The sequence below is a fragment of the Aythya fuligula genome, chromosome 1 (genome assembly GCF_009819795.1).
Source record: "Aythya fuligula isolate bAytFul2 chromosome 1, bAytFul2.pri, whole genome shotgun sequence".
In the NCBI taxonomy this organism is placed as follows: domain Eukaryota; kingdom Metazoa; phylum Chordata; class Aves; order Anseriformes; family Anatidae; genus Aythya; species Aythya fuligula.
The window spans coordinates 65,867,330-65,883,181 of NC_045559.1; the positions used below are offsets into that span (position 1 = coordinate 65,867,330).

The following is a 15,852-nucleotide window of genomic DNA, read 5'->3' on the forward strand; positions in this document are numbered from 1 at the left end:
GTGTGTTAGCTCAAAGAAAGGGCTTTCCTGAGGGGTAAAGGTGCATCCCAAAGACACCAGTGAGGTTCTAGGAAGCAAAGAAAGGGAAACAGAGGCCTTCAGGAGCTCCCCATAGCCTGTGTAAAGTAGCAACACCTTTTGCCTCATTGGAATTGGAATTGCCAACCCCAGTAGAGGCACGGTTGAGGGTTTGGGCTTGTCTGGAGACTGTCTAGCTGTCTCAGCCTGCTGGAGCTCTTAGATAAAGGGAAGGCAGGTATGCCCTGCCAAATCGCAAGGGGAGTCTCAATTCTGGGGTCCCAGAGACTCCATCTCTTTCACACACATAGCAGGATGCCCTACTTCAGCTGCACCGTTTCTTCAGTCAGCAGAGCTCTGCCGGGCAGCATCACTCACCTCTGAACTCTCCTGCCTCCTCATGTGGGGCAAAGCCGGGCTGATGGCCATCCTCCAACAAGCAAAGCCCCTTTCCAGGGTGCCGTGCCCCTCCGTTCCTCCTGCTGACAGCCAGAAAGAGGAAGGCCAGGAATCCCGGCACACACTGGAGGAGCAGCCACCCAAGCACTTCTGCTGGTCCAGGCATCCTTGGCCTTGTTGAAACCAGACATCGCATGGCACAGGGGTTTGCTGGGGTATCTTTACCACGGTGCTGCCATTCAGCTATCTGACTGTGGAACCACGGCACACGTAAGCAGTAAACTCCTGAGGCTTTTAGGTTGGAATGCGGGTTAAGTTTCTAAGACATGTACTTATTTGGGGTTATTTTAAACGAGCCATTTCTTGCTTCTGTGCCTTGAGAACAGTTTGCCCTTCCCCTTGCTTTCGCTGCCACAAGAAGCCAACACCGTGCTAACAAATGCCTGGTGTTGAACGCTGTAGGCACAGGCAGCACACACCTCCCGAGGGGCAGCCACAGCCGACGACCAGCTTGCTTTCTGCAGCGCTCCGCTTCTCCCCGTGCCATCCAACCCCACTCCTTCCCCCCCGGAGCAGGCTCGGAGTGCCGAGGGGCAGCAGCGGAGGGGCCCCGGCTGGAGCCGCCGCCATCTCCCGGCTCTGCCCGCCGCGGGGCTGCCCCTGGCGGCGAGAAGGGAGCGCAGCGAGCGGCTGCGGGAAGTTTCACTTTCCGTCCCTGGGCTGAGCGAAGCGGGAAATCAAAACTGAGCGGCCCCGTGGGCGCTCTGCCCTCTGACGCAGCCGCCCCGCAGTCTCGCTCGGGCAGCGCCGCCGCGGCAGCCGCAGGTGAGCGGGGCGATGTGCGACGGGACTGCCCGCAGGGTCCGGGTCCGCCCGCGGCTCCGGGGAGTCGCTGAGGGGCTGCCGAGGCTCCGACTGAGCGAGGTAGGAGCTGTGAGGGGGCTGCGGCTGCTGCTGCTCGGGGTCGGGGAGCCAGACCGTGGTGGGACGGCTGCATGGCCGCACGCACCCAGTCGGAGCACTGCTGGCTCCGGACTCGTAGCGCATCAGCCTGGTCGCTTGTGTTTCTTTTCACCGGTGAAAATGACTTTTGAGCTGGTGGACCCTCTAGGGTGTTGGGCATGCTGGCAAGGGAGCGCAAGTGATGGGCGTTTGTAGTGGCTGGGATGGTTTCTCTTTAATGTTTCAACCAATATTCTCCAATGGACAAAAATATATCTAAAAAAGGGAGCGGGCTAGACACAAACAGAACAGTGCAAAGTGTTATTTTAGCGGTGTCCATGAGAAGCACGGAGATAAAGGGCTCCGGTCCATCCCAGACCTGGAGCACCCAGGGACCACCATCTATCCCCTCAGGGCTGAGGTCTGTGCCCTTGGCATGGAAAGAAGGGGAAAGGAGTGGCGATGCTAGGAAAAAGTGACTGACGACCGGGAACCAAGAGGCCCTCCTCAGGCCAGCGACCTGGTGCAGAGCGAAATGGAGGACGAAAGGGTGGGCCAGAGGGCTCACCGATCACGGGGTGGAGGACGTGAGGCAGACATCACTGCCGCCTTTTCGCTGCCCAGAGGTAGCCTGGTCGCTTGGCTCGGCCAAGCCACGTACAGCAGGACTGAGCCATCCCTCTCGCCTGCAAAGAGAACTGAGAAGGGTCCCTGCTCCTCCAGTGATAGGGGAGAAATCGGGTTGCTTGCTCCTCGAGTCCCGTGCCCCAGCAACAGAACTTTTGTACATTTTATGCCAGGAAAGGAAGGTCATGGCAAACCTTAGAAATACTGTATTTTTTATAGCTGAAACGAGGTAATTCTGTGCAAGGGTTGGAAAGTTCTGTTCCTGTCCCTGCTCCCAACCCAGGGTTTCTGTTAGCAGTGCCAGGGTGCCTGGGGGAGAGCGTCATCAAACCGCAGAGCCGAATCCTTCAAACCCTGCCATCTCTGTAGAGCCCTGCACCTTCTTGCCCTACCATCTTTCTACCTATTTCTCAAATCACCCAAAGCTTCGTAGCCCCAAGCCTGCTCATTCATCCTGCCCTTAACTGTACCCAGAACTGTGTTTTACAAGTTCTGCTCATCCCCAGCACACCCATAGCTGCTGTTCAGCTCCTCTGCTGACCATTTCCCCTCCTTTCTGTCTCCTCCTGTGTCCTCCCTGGCTGTGGGCGTTGCTCACCCTCCTGCTGATACTACACCAGCAAAACCCACCAGCTTTTGCTGCTCAAGCAGAGGTGTGCTGGGCTTTCAGAAACCTGAATGCCTGGTTAAATTGCTTCCCAGGGAAAAGGCAGCCTGAGCTCAGAGTGTTTTGCAGAAGAAGAAATTGAAATCCAATTTTACTTTTCCCACATAGCCGTCCTAATTGCTGTTTTTCAATATGAAGAGCAATGTTCTTGAATCTGTGTTTGAATGCCCGAGGTTCTTTTTCTTTTTCTTTTTCTTTTTCTTTTTCTTTTTCTTTTTCTTTTTCTTTTTCTTTTTCTTTTTCTTTTTCTTTTTCTTTATCTTTTTCTTTTTCTTTTTTCTTTTTTCTTTCTTTTTTTCTTTCTTTTTTTCTTTTTTTTTTTTTTTTCCCCAGATAAATCTCTTCAGCAAATTTGATGTTATTTAGCATATCTGGGTGTATGACACTTTGAGTTCAAAAGTAACTTTGATAAAGGATGGTTGGGAAAAATACACTGAAGCTTAAAAATGGTAATTGGGAAAAATAATTTCTAGTTTTCTAGTTTCCATGATAAATTTTTTGTAAACTTTGAAATATAGCATTATTAGGCAGAGTCAACCTGAAAAATAACAAGCTTTTGAAATAAAAAATTCTGTTCATGAAAAGCAGAACCAGGATTTTTTGGTAATTTCCCTTTCTTGGTAGATTTTCTTCACTCTTTTTGCACCTGGAATGACCTCGGGTTCATTTTACATGCTGTTCATCATTTGTGTAATGATGATTCCTGAACATATGGTATTTTTTTCCTTTCTTTCTCTATTTTGTTTTCCTGTGAGTGTTTCCCTAAGCATACCATTTTTTTCTGATTCAGCTTCCATGTCGAATGTGGGCTCTTAAAAATGTTTCATTTTTGTTTAGTTGCATTTATCGCATTGTTTTGCTTGAGTATTTTTACTTTGCTTTAGTTCAGTGATTTTTTTATTATTTTTTTTAAAGAACCAGTAGTTGAGTCATAAGAGACTGTTAGAGAAATGGTCCATTCAGTACTCCCTTTAAAATCAAGGCATTATAATGGCTCTCTTAAACAGTTCCTTTGCCTGAAGGATTGTAAAATGAAAATGATTCTTAGGTGCTTAAATGCTTTTAAAAATTAGAGTCCAAGGTGCTCCTCTAGAGCTGTGACTAGGGCACTTAAAAACAATGCAGATAAGAGCCCAACCAGAAAAAAAAACCATAAATGCTTATCAGATTAAAAGGTAGAGAAGGTGAAATTTGCCCCTTTGAATATTTAGGGTGCTTTAGGCTTTAAAGCATTGCTTTTACTGAAAAGAGAAATTTTGCATTGCCTGGTATTTGAACAATTTTAATAATTTTATTCACCAAATCTTGAACAGGTATATCCGGAGTTCCCAGGTTAGGTGGGGCTGTTTCTGTGGAATTGGAAGGCCATTTATGTAGTCATACAAGGGGTACAGGATGTGCAGTTGCCATCCAGTTCCATGTCTCTTACCGTGCTGATATACTGCACAGCTACTATATCCATACTAATTCAAACATACCAAATGTCACTGCAGTAATCATACTAATTTTATTGACATTTCAGCTTTTTCGTAATGAAAATATCAAATACAAAGACAAATCTTGTGTTTCTGGGTGATCCCCATTTTTCTGTGTCCTTCTGCAGTTCTTCTGTCATAGTGCTGTATTGTTGATGGGCCAAAGAAGTGGACGTCAAGAAAGGAGCAAAAAGCCAGAGATGTCACTACGTGAAAACGTGACGGCAGAAGAAGAAGATAATAAAGAGGAAAAGAAAGAGCTGAAGACTAAAGACCAGAGGCTACCATTAGTCTTTGGTGTGGCAGACTTAAAAAATGGTAATAAAGCTTTGCCTATTTTTCACTCGTATTTTCTGTCTGTAGTGCCTTCTGTTCCATTCTTTGTCCTTAGGTTTCATCTTCTCCTATTCTTTACCTCTTCACCGAGGAATGTGCAGATGATTCTCATTTTGTGCTGTCAAGTAACCATTTTGTTTTTTGAGAAGGGCTTACGTGAGGATCTCAGGGTGTTCTCCCCTTTGAAGTCCTCATATTGGTTACTGCAGCTGAAAACACCTAGATGCTGTCCTCTTTCCAAGCACAGCCAGCATTGCTTCAAGATTTGCTCAACCATGGACAAGGTCGTGGTTATTCTGCTGCATCACTAGATTGGCCTCCCAAAGGCTGTCATCAGTATTTCAGGTGTACATGCTCTTCCGTCTGAGATGCATCCCTCATTACCACTAGCTGTATGCAATTCAGTTGTTCTGAGTTTCTGTTCCATGCCCTCTCTCACTTTGGTGATGACTTTATAATTTCTGATTGTAATTTACTAATATTGCTTTGGGGCACAGAATATCCTTTTCTTTTGTATGCAGTTTGAACAACTCTAGCTGACTTTTTCCACTTCTCCCAGGCTATCTCCTTTCTTATAAAAAAAAAAAAAGAGAAAAAAAAAAAAAGAAAAAGGAAGACATCTGAGTATCAGGATCCTTGCTTACTTGGATTTTTCCTGTCAGTTGCCAAACAAAAGTAAATGTTATCTACTTGAACATAGGCTGAACCCTCTCTAAGGTCTGAACAAGATGTTGGACCTGTGCACAGAATGGGCGAATACATACAAAAAGATGTTTACCATCCCTTAAATGATTTTCACTTTCTTTTCTTGTACCTATCTTTGAACTCATTTCCTCTTTTTTGTACCTACAGGAGCTGTTGGACTTTACAACATGGGGCAGACCTGCTGTCTGAACTCTCTACTCCAAGTGTTCCTCATGAACATACACTTCACCAGGATACTACGAAGGTACCACCTGTTTGAATCACCTGAGATAGCTCTCCTGTTGCACTGATGTCTCCGTTCCTTGTTTGTATGGGAGCTACATTTGAAGGATTGGCTCATCAGGAGTGTTAGGTGCTTTCAGCATGGTCTCTGCCTCTCTTGTACAGACTAGAGCCTACAAAGGTAGAGGCTGCAGTTCTGACTTGTTAGTCATCTTTCATTCCTGTGATGTTTGCACATCAGAATGCTGCAATCCTGAATGGAGCCTTTATGACTTGTACCTCACTCTTCCACACTCACCAGTGTGCAGAGGGGGAAGAAGAAAAGTTACAGGCAGAGAAGACTCATGTCATGAATGGGCAAAGCTAAATAATGTAGGCTGTGGGTTGCCATTGTTATTTGAAGAAAGGCTCAGAAAAAAACTGTTGACTGCAATAAATTTAGAGAAGGCAAAGAGATTCCCAGTTGGCATATGGTTGAAATACAAGCATTATGATATACCTACCCATGAAATTTTAGGGGTATGTTGAAAATGAAGGAAAGGATAGGTGGGAGACAAGAGCAGCTTTGAAAACAGCTGTAACTAATGTTGCTTCTAGAACATGGAAGACACTTCAGGTCCTGCTCAGTTTGCCTCGTATTTGGAAATGAATGTGGTGTTTTTACCATGGTACGCAGCTGAACTCCACCACAGCTGCTTTCTCACTCCCCCTCCTCAAAGGAAAAGGGGGAGAAAATGTGATGGAAAGGGCTCAAGGGTTGAGATAAGGACAAGGAGATCACTTAACATTGTGACGGGCAAAACAGGCTCAACATAGGGAGTTTAATATAAGTTATTGTCTATCTCTAGCTGACTGGAACAGTGACAAACTAAAAGCAAACTAAAAACACCTTTTCCCCCATCTACCCTCTTCTATGTCCTCCCCCCAAGCTGTGCAGAGGGACAGGGAACGGGGGCTTTCTCTTTTTCCTTCTTTTGCTAAAAACGTGCCCATTCTGATTCTTCTGGAGTTGCTATCTGTGCCATACACCTCTGCTCCTTCAGGTGTGGTGTCTAATACTTCTCTATTTTGCTGCTTGATTACCATTCATACTATGTCTTCTCTTTATAGGATCACGGTGCCCCCAAATGCCTCACTGAAGAGGAGGAATGTCCCATACCAAATGCTTTTGCTGTTGGAGAACATGCAGTCTGGCAAGCAGAAAGCTGTTTTTCCCACAGATCTTGCTCGCTGTCTTTCAGTATACAGAATGGATTGTAAGCAGCCCCTTTCCCATGTCCACCTCTTTCCGCAAACTGGGGATATTAGTTTTCAAGCACTAGCAAGCAGTGCAGACTTTGTCATCTCATTCAGGGATTCAGAAACATGAGGAGTAGGTAGTTGAAGATGTAGTGCTCTTTATAGCTACCTCCTAGTTGTTAGTGAGGTGCTGTGTCTTAATTCTGAAGAACGGGAAAAAAAGCCCTGCCAGATATCCTTGCTGATGTCCAAAGGATGAGAAGACTCATCTATTTATGCTGGCAAGAATGAAAGGGCTGTGCAGAGCATAGGCTGGACAGCTTACGGCTTGATTTGTCTTACTGTACTGATATGGTAACTGAAACAGATAATATTTCTTATTAGAATGAAGAGTTTATGTGGAAAAGATACTGAGCTCACCCAATTTCCCAAGGATCCCTTTCCTGTTTGTTGTTATAAATGCTAAGAGAAGAATTTGCTGGCTTAACCTCCCACCTGGACATGGGCCTGAAGGAGAGAGATTATTGAATGCACAGGTGTCCAGTGAGGATGTGATACCGAGGGTCTGTTTATGTGTACAAATAAAGATGGTAGTTTGCATACAAATGCCCTGATCTTTCTCTTATAAAAGACAAAACAGAGCAACACTGAGAGGGACAAGACAGTAGCCAGCCCAGATCTATGTGAAGCGGGAACATGAGCTAACATATTTCTGTTTATATAATTCCTTCTGAGACTGAATGGCTCTGCATTCTGCCTTCTCTCTTTCAGTTAAAGAGAGATGCCCAAACAGAACTTGTAAAGCTTGACACTTCATTCTTAAAATTCAGGTGTGGTTCATAAAGTTATATATCCTGGCAAGTAGTACTTTGCCTGGATCATAGATGTGCTAGTAGACATGAGGAAAGGTTTATTTTCTGAGATATCTTTGTTCAGGGGTGCCTGTAATCTTAACACAAATCAGCTGAAGTCAATACCTTTGGCAAGTCTTGCAGACTCTTAGTGAAGTTGAAAACACTTCCATCTCACGGTGTTGAATTATTCCACAAAATTTGTTTCACCTGTTATCAAGCATACAGGTAGTCCACAAATATAAAGGTTTTACTTTATATTTGCTTTACAGTAGGGCACTCAAGCACTCCCATATTTTCCCCCTGCCTGCTCAGGTCACATGAAGCCACCACAGCTTGTCTCCGGTCTAAGCTCCCTCTCTGGTGGAGGATGGCAATGGAACAGGACACTGGATTAATGGGTTAAGGAGAATGAGACAACCTTTGCCACCTGTGGGAAGTATGTGCTCGCTGCTGTCAATAATACTGATCAAGGTTGTGTTTTCTGTTTGTCCAGTGTTTATGCAACACGATGCTGCCCAACTCTTTCTGACTCTCTGGAACTTGGTAAAGAGGCAGATAAAAGACCAAGACCTGGTAAGGACAGTCACTGAAATGAACACCAGGCTCTTTAGCCTTTGTCATATGCGGTTTCTTCTGCTTCTCTAAGAAAAATCCCATCCATTGTCAATTATCCTATGAAATTTTTGGAATTATCTCCCATCTGGATCTTCCCTCTCATCTTTCAGATGGACAATCTTGATTTCATAGGCTTCATCAGTTCGAACCATGGTTAACTTTTGTTCATCCTATCTTTAGAGCATGTCAGGGTCTTCTTTCTAGTGGGAGAGTTTATTAATAAACAAAACGATTTATCTTTGTGCAACGCCAAATTTATTCAACATGCATTTCTTTACTTCCCAAATTTCTGTAAGCATTAGTTGGCATGTCTTGACACAGTTCCTTCGCTCTTTGAAGTCGCCTATGTGCATTTCATTAGCATTAGTCACTGTTGGTATGTTCTGTATATGACAGTTCCTCCCAGGGGAGCTGTGTAAAATAAGAGAACAGGGACTCTTCCTCAAGCCAGTGTCGCAGTTCCCTTCATGCAGAAGATGGGCTCCTGTTGCAATTCCAAATAAAACAGCATTAAAGCAGACACTGAGCTGTCCGTTCTTGTTATAGGATGCGTCTCTTCCCTCTGCTAGCGGATGAGGGGAAGGAGTTGTTCTCCTTTAAGTGGTGGGAAGAGCCCTGTCCACATAAGTTCATGTCAGATCTGGGTTCAAGCCTTAAACCAGTGACACTGAGTGAAGTGACATGCCCACACAGCCCTTCCCACATGCACGGGGAAATACTTCCATTGTGTTCTTCACAAACCGTGTTTTGGCTATTTTTACTCTCTCCAGGTTACAAAGCTGAGTGATTTGTACACTATCTGCGTACAGGAGCACCTGGCCTGTCAGATCTGCTCTTCTGAAACGAAGAGGAATAGCAACATGTTAACCCTTCCACTCCCAGTGTTGGATTCCAATTCCCACAAGCTGAAGACGCTGGTAAGATCAGTGGCAGCGCTGTTTCCTTAGATTCCTCCTCTATTCGCTGTGGGAGTCTTCTCCCTGCAGGACTGGTGTTTCATGGGACTCAGCTAGAATCTTTACAGATTGTCTGGGGTTTTGAGGTGACTTTTTCCCATTCTCATTTCTTGTTTGTTTTAAGGGGCTCTAAACTTCTCCAAAAAAATCTGTTTGATTTTGGGGTTGGAAAATAAAGTCCTTGAAAGTTCTTTTTGAGAAGACTGTTGACTAAATATAAGACTCAGACTTACGCAGTGATGCACACCTGTGAGAGCTTAGCTACCACAGTGAAGTGCCCTACAGAACTTGTAATCCTTGGCCAGGCATCCTGCATTTGCCCAGTGCAGTGTCCTTTTACTGGTAAATCGGTACTGCTGTTTGATACCCAGACAGAGCAGTGTTGGTGGCTATATGGGTGCTGCAACAAATAGGGGGTGGATGTTTTCAGCTTCACTGGACAACTGAACCTTATTCTGACTACTTTGTACTGTTCCAAGATAAGGAAACCTCCTTCAGAACCCCTGAGGCAAAAATAATAACTGAAATAGGTGTAAAATACACTCATGCAGCAGTGTCATTTTTGTGTATTCTAATTTTTTACTGCTGATGAAACACCACATGATGTAACACCCAGAGCTAGGGAAGAGGGGATACACAGGGAGCTGATTGTTTATGGTGCATTTGCCACAATGTACCACTATCAAATTTAAAGAAAATGAACGTGGTGGGGATGATCCAGTACCAGGCTGCACAGTGGGGGTACGGTCTTGCGTTGGACTACAAGATAGGGTAAGGACTGAGTCTGGGATCTAGTCTCACTTTTACCCAATGCGAGAGTAAGAACAGGGGACCTCAGGTCTGCAGTGTGAAAAGGGAGGTAGGGTGTAATGTGCGTCCTGGGTGAAAGATGCACAACTGTTTCTTACACATGCTCATTCTAAGTTGGAGCTAGATCAGTGTATTTCTGTTGGTGTTACTTTGTTGATGTTTTGTGGATATTTTTGTTGATACAAAGAAGATATTTTTTCCCATGTTGGCATAATGGGACAAGTGTCTAGTTTAGGACTGCCCTGGCCTGTATGGGCCATCTGGTCACGCTGCAATAGAAGTGATTTGGCACAGAGTGTATGTGTATGCGTGTGTACATATGTGAATGCCTTGCCAGTGTAGTCTGACTGTGGCTGCCTGTATAGTCACTGATAATATGAGGGTTGCTATATAAAGGGAAGCTTTGCAGTCATGTTTGCTGACTTCAGATGGTGGAAGATAAAGAACTGTGGCTCAATGAAGATCATTTTCAAAAGTCACTAGTGACCTTGAATCTCTTGGTTTTGGGTATCCCAACTTACAGGCTCTTTGGTTTTGGAGGTTCAGTGCTAAATGAGACTTCCAGTCCTAATGTGACTTAAGCAGGGCCTTTTGGAAATTAAGGCATCTAATGTCATAAGTCACTTATAAACAGATGGGTCAGGACGTCCACCAGTCTAGTTTTCTGCGTTTGGTCAGCCTTCCCTGCTCTGCCTTAGCCAGTCTTCATACCCGGTGTTTTCTTCCTGCAAACTTCCTTCCTGAATTCCGTCTTTGTATTTAGAAGAATGAAGGTGATGTTACTTCTGTCACTCTCCTGTGTGCAGGAAAACAAAATAAACTGTGCTGTTAGAGCTCAAGTTAAACAAAAAAAGGAAAACTGAAGTACCTGTATGGGCTGACATGACCAAATCCTCCTCCTATTTTGTTTGGTTAAAAAATTGTCTGTTAATGCTACTGTGACTAGCATGCTTAACAGTGCCACTTGCTGCTTAGTGTACAGGTCACTGAACATGTCACATTTTCTAACTGCCTGGGTAGTTGTTCAAGAAGGAGTCTAACTTACAGTATACAAATCAGAAGAAAGCAAGGCAGGCAAAATCTCCTTTTTAACATGAAAAACGAGCAGAAAAATCCAACTAGCAGTACTTGATTTCACTCTAACTCATGATAAAGGAGAGAAAAGTATTTTGCATTATTTTGTCCTTTGAATAAAGTAGGCCTTCTGTAGCTTTGCTGTTTGCATGTACCCAGTGAAACAAAGTAGAAATAGAAATCTGGCTTGAAGGAATTCAACTGAAAGAAATCTCCTCTGTCTTCTCAGGAGGACTGCCTGCAGTGCTTTTTCCATCCAGAAGAGTTGACTGGTCACAACATGTGTTTCTGTGAATACTGTGAAAAGAAAACACCTTTTCTGCAGGTAATCAAAGAAGTATTTCTCCATATGTTTCTTATACCCAGAACTCCCTGTAGGACTGGGAAGGGTGGAAGAAGGTCTGAACCATATAAATTTAAGAGGAGATGAGCAACATAAAGATTTGCCTGCATGGCAGCAGTAGCTAGGTATAAGCCATATGCATCTTTCTGATTAGGCAGATCTGTGCTGTGAATGTAGCTCTAGTGACAAAAGAATGCTTTCCTGGGTTTTAATGCAAGTCACCTCAGGTTAGACAAAAATATGCTACTGGTGCTGTGCATACCCTTAAGAGTAGGATACCATAGGGGGATTTCTCTTCTCCCCTGCTCTCCACTGGGATTTGCACTTATAGTATTGGTCTCTGGCAGCAGATGAGTTAGCTGTTTCATTAAGAGACTAGCACGGTGAAGAGAGAGATGTATAGGGGAGAGTACTTCAGCTCAAGGCTTGGAGGGGACTTTCCACAATATTTTCAGGAGTGGGTTGCCCTCCTAGACCAAGGTACATACATATGTCTTGGTGGCAGCAACAGTAATGTCAACAAAGGCAGTGCTGGGAGGAGTGAGCTGTCAGCTTGGCATGCTCCACAGAGCTCTGCTGGCCACGTCACAAGGAAGTTGGCTTGCCTCTCCTCACCAGGCACTGTGGTTGCCTATCAACCCACCCACCCAAGACCTTATCTATTTATTGATGGTGTTGTGGTGCTCAGGTTTAAGGAGGTGATGAACACATCAGGTATCTTGCCACTGAAGAGTACAGCCAACCCAGTAGATAGCAAAACAACTCAACGTAATCTTCACAGAGAAGATGTTCAAGAGAGAAAATCCTTCTGAACATGATTAGTTTTCATGGTGTAGAAACAGCCTGCTGGTTGTTGCAGCTATCTAGCATGCTGCACCATCTGTATTGTATGCTGTGGCTGCTTTGGTTGCCTAAACAGTCTTTAGCACCATCATCTTCCAGTCCATGGGTCAGTGATCCGAGGGAACAGGTATGGGAGTGCTACCAACATAAAGTTGGGAAAGCAGATGAGAAATGAAGCAACCCATGAGACACCCGAGGCTCAGTGTTGATCACGCTGAAGTTGAGAAACTTGGTCAGCACGGCTTTACTACATGTATGTGTCTCCTCTGCATAGATGGGCTACTAAGGTTTGGCACCTGCTGTCCTGTGCAGTTGGTTTTCATTCACTGTAGCACCACCTGCTCCCCGTGCTACATTTGCTTGGTGGTAATGGCTGTTTCCATCCCAGCTCCCCTGGGTTTGCTCCTTGGTTTTAAATTGCATTATTTATTACTTTACAGAGCATGAAGCTAGTCCATCTGCCACAGACCCTGACCATACACCTAAAGCGCTTCTGCTTTGAAAGATCAGCTGACGTCCACAAACTTAGTCATTGTCTGCCATTCCCACAAGAACTTGATTTCAATGCAGTCTTGACAGAACAGCAGAGCCAAGCACATGACAGTGAAAAGGTGAGATACTCCCAATGCGTTCTCTGAAAGAGGTAGATTTTCTTCTCACCTTTGCTCAAGTTTGATAAAAACTTAGAGATCACACTGGTGCTCACCTCAGTTCAAAGCATCTGTCTTAGAAATGTACATCTCAGTCTTTACCTGTGTCTGGAGTTGTCTCACATCCCATGGTTCTGGCTATTTCAGGCTCAAGTTTCTGTGCTTAGAGTAAATCACCAAAGGTACCATAACTGGAGATTTCTGCCATTAGGACAGAAAACAGGCTTTATGGAAATAAAACCTTTTATTTTTCTGAGAATGGTTAGCATAACTTTTTTTCTTCTGTGTCTAACTATACTACCAAAAAGACTTAAAACACAGATGATTTGGATGGCCAAATCCAGCTGTTGCCTTAGAGGCAACTTGGGGTTCAGCTTCCGTGGCAAGACAGCTTCAGTGAGCCTCAGACATACCATCTGCAGAGGCTGGCAGCCCAAAACAGGGGAATTTCATTCCTGGCAGTTTCCTGTACAGTATTGTTTGCCACAGAGTCGAAGTTAGCAGGAAGACAACAGCTTTGCCATGCAGCTGAGTGATCTGCCATAATGTGGGTGTCTTCACTTTACTAAGAAGTAACAAGGGAAAGTGTGGCAGCAGCAAAACCTTGCCGGTGCAGTGCTGCCTGCAGCGTAGCACCTTTGTCATCCCTTTACTGCCTCTTTGCTGTCCGACTGCCTTTTCCATGTTACTGTGACCTCCAGGGAGGCTGCCAGTCCACAGCAGGTGGGCAGAACTCTGCAGGTAATACTATAAAAGACAGGGTACTCGAGACAAATCTAACCTTTCTCATTTTTGCTTGTGCAATGCACGTTCTTGCTGTCCTGGCTGCTGCTTTTCTTCAGCAGAGATAAATGAAAACTTCTTCACTGAAAGTTACCCTATGTCTCTTTACAGGCTGCCTGGCAGTATGAGCTTTTTGCTGTTGTTGCTCATTCAGGATCAGCTCATTCTGGACATTACTGTGCCTATATTCGAAGTCTCACAGAATGCAAATGGTATTGCTTCAATGATTCTACTGTTTGCCAGGTGAGGACACAAATCTACATTTCCTTTGTAACTTTCCAGACACTCCTCCAGATCTTATTTAATCTGACTGACTGCTGATAAAAGGGAACCAGGATAGAAAAATGAAGCTGCAGAGCTTTGTGCACCTCATTCTTCTGCTACAGCATACTCTGAGTTAAGGGCAAAACAGCTCTAGCTTCTGTTCCAAAAAAGACCTCAGGCTCTGGTTTGCATTTTGCAGAAACAGCTATTGACCGTATACCCTACATTATGTACTCTAGATCTGTTTAACTTATGTTCAAGAGAGGCAGAGGAACTGATTTTCCTCATAAAGTAAGAGTAATAAACTGCTTTATTAAAATGTTTTTAGTTCCTGAAAGTATGACTTTTGTCACCCTCGTGAGGACTGCTGTACTGGTGTCACTGTATGCCCATCCACTAAGAGTTTTTACCACCTTCATCTTCTGTGTTTTTCTTCAGGTGTCGTGGGATGATGTTAAATGTACATATGGACATTCAGACCTCTACTGGTAAGTGAGAGCCTCTGTGTTTTCACCCAATGTTTCTCTGGGGTCTGGAAAATGATGTAGCAAAGAGAGGGAAAACAAATTATTTGAACTGTATATTGCCTAGCATGATCTGGGAATACAGAAGTGTAGAAGTGGCACTGCTGCAGTCTGGTTACTTAATACACCTACCTGTATATGGCTGTACCTTGAGCCTGCAGGATTAATGAGTAGTCATTAGTGGGGCTGCAGGAGCAGTACTCTTACTTATGATTGTCACCAGTGCCACCCTCAATCCTGACTAAAGTTACCTAAGTAAAGTTACCTGACTAAGGCACATCAGTCAGGATTTCTCCATGCTTTGTGTTTTGATGCATCATAAGACAATGAGCACAGAGAGAGAGAATTCCTCCTATAAGCTATAGCGCTGCCAGCGGGTTAGAATTGTAAACTCCCATAGGAACACTGGGGAGAGCCACTTCTGCTGACCTAAATCTCAAAAAGGATGAATAGGAGAACACCTGGGAGGTTGCTTACAACTAAGATTACCAAGATCTTCAAACATACTTGCTATGCTTTTTCTTTTTTTCCACAGGGGACAAACAGCCTATCTCTTGATTTACATGAAAAAGCATCCCCAATAGGCTTATCCAGATGAATCCAGATGATTCCAGAGTTTTGGGAAACTGTGCCTTGTCCATGAAGCTCAGCATCTGTGTATCAGTGTGGATGGGTAAAAATGCTCCACAGAAAAGATCTGTGCTCAGTCTATGACCTTCACATTATTTTTTTTTAGTAAGAGAAATGGAGGACAAACTCAGCTGGAGAAAGGATCTAAGAACTGTTGCATCTAGAAACATTTTCTTTCATGTCATGTGATTATTTATTAACTGTATCATTGATATTTGTGTAATTCTATACATTAATTTCCTCTTAAATAATAGTAAAGTTAGTCCTTGTCTCTGCTGATTTAGCAGTTTACTGAATGCTGATACCTAGATCCCAATGCAGAGGAATCTTTCGTCCTGAAAGTCTTCATGATGTTCCAAGAAGGCATATGTTATGGCTAGAGAGCCATGATAGCCATAAGGTCATACGATCTTGAGGCTTACTCTGCCCTTTGAAGGCCTTGTTAGATGTTGGCATGATGAGGGGGAGACCCCAAAAGTCTTGAGAAACAACTGGAACAGGGACCAGGGTCCTTATCACGCATGCATCACTGATGTTTGCTCCTAAAAACCTTCAAGGAAATCTATCGCTGCAGGGATTGAGATGTTATTGAAAGTTGGTGTCAGCATAAAATGTTTTTAAATCAGGAGCTATTGCAGTAGTTCTGATTTTGTTTTAGCATGCCTATCAGGCATTTTTATTCATTTTTTCCTGTATAGAGGTATATCACTCAGTGATATCCAGAAATTTTGAAGGTAGTTAGTGATTTTGTGCAATACACTTGATACAATGTGATAAGAGGAGAAATGAGAAGCTCTGATATGCTTGAACATTGGGAATTTTTGTTTTTCTTCAGCTCTTTGCCAGCAAGAATTGTCTTGCTCTCTCCCTCTCACC

At 44.1% G+C, this 15,852-nt stretch overlaps 1 protein-coding gene across 1 annotated transcript; it reads left to right on the forward strand.

Moving 5' to 3' along the window:
- The first annotated feature begins 1,305 nt into the window (after positions 1 to 1,305).
- USP18 (ubiquitin specific peptidase 18) lies at positions 1,306 to 14,940 on the forward strand. Its single transcript, XM_032207398.1, has 11 exons — positions 1,306 to 1,341; positions 4,257 to 4,446; positions 5,317 to 5,413; positions 6,502 to 6,647; positions 7,978 to 8,057; positions 8,870 to 9,016; positions 11,169 to 11,264; positions 12,566 to 12,736; positions 13,670 to 13,801; positions 14,261 to 14,310; positions 14,882 to 14,940. Exons 2-11 carry the CDS (start codon positions 4,284 to 4,286, stop codon positions 14,928 to 14,930), a joined length of 1,131 nt encoding a protein of 376 aa, XP_032063289.1. The 5' UTR covers positions 1,306 to 1,341; positions 4,257 to 4,283; the 3' UTR covers positions 14,931 to 14,940.
- Positions 14,941 to 15,852: the final 912 nt, after the last annotated feature.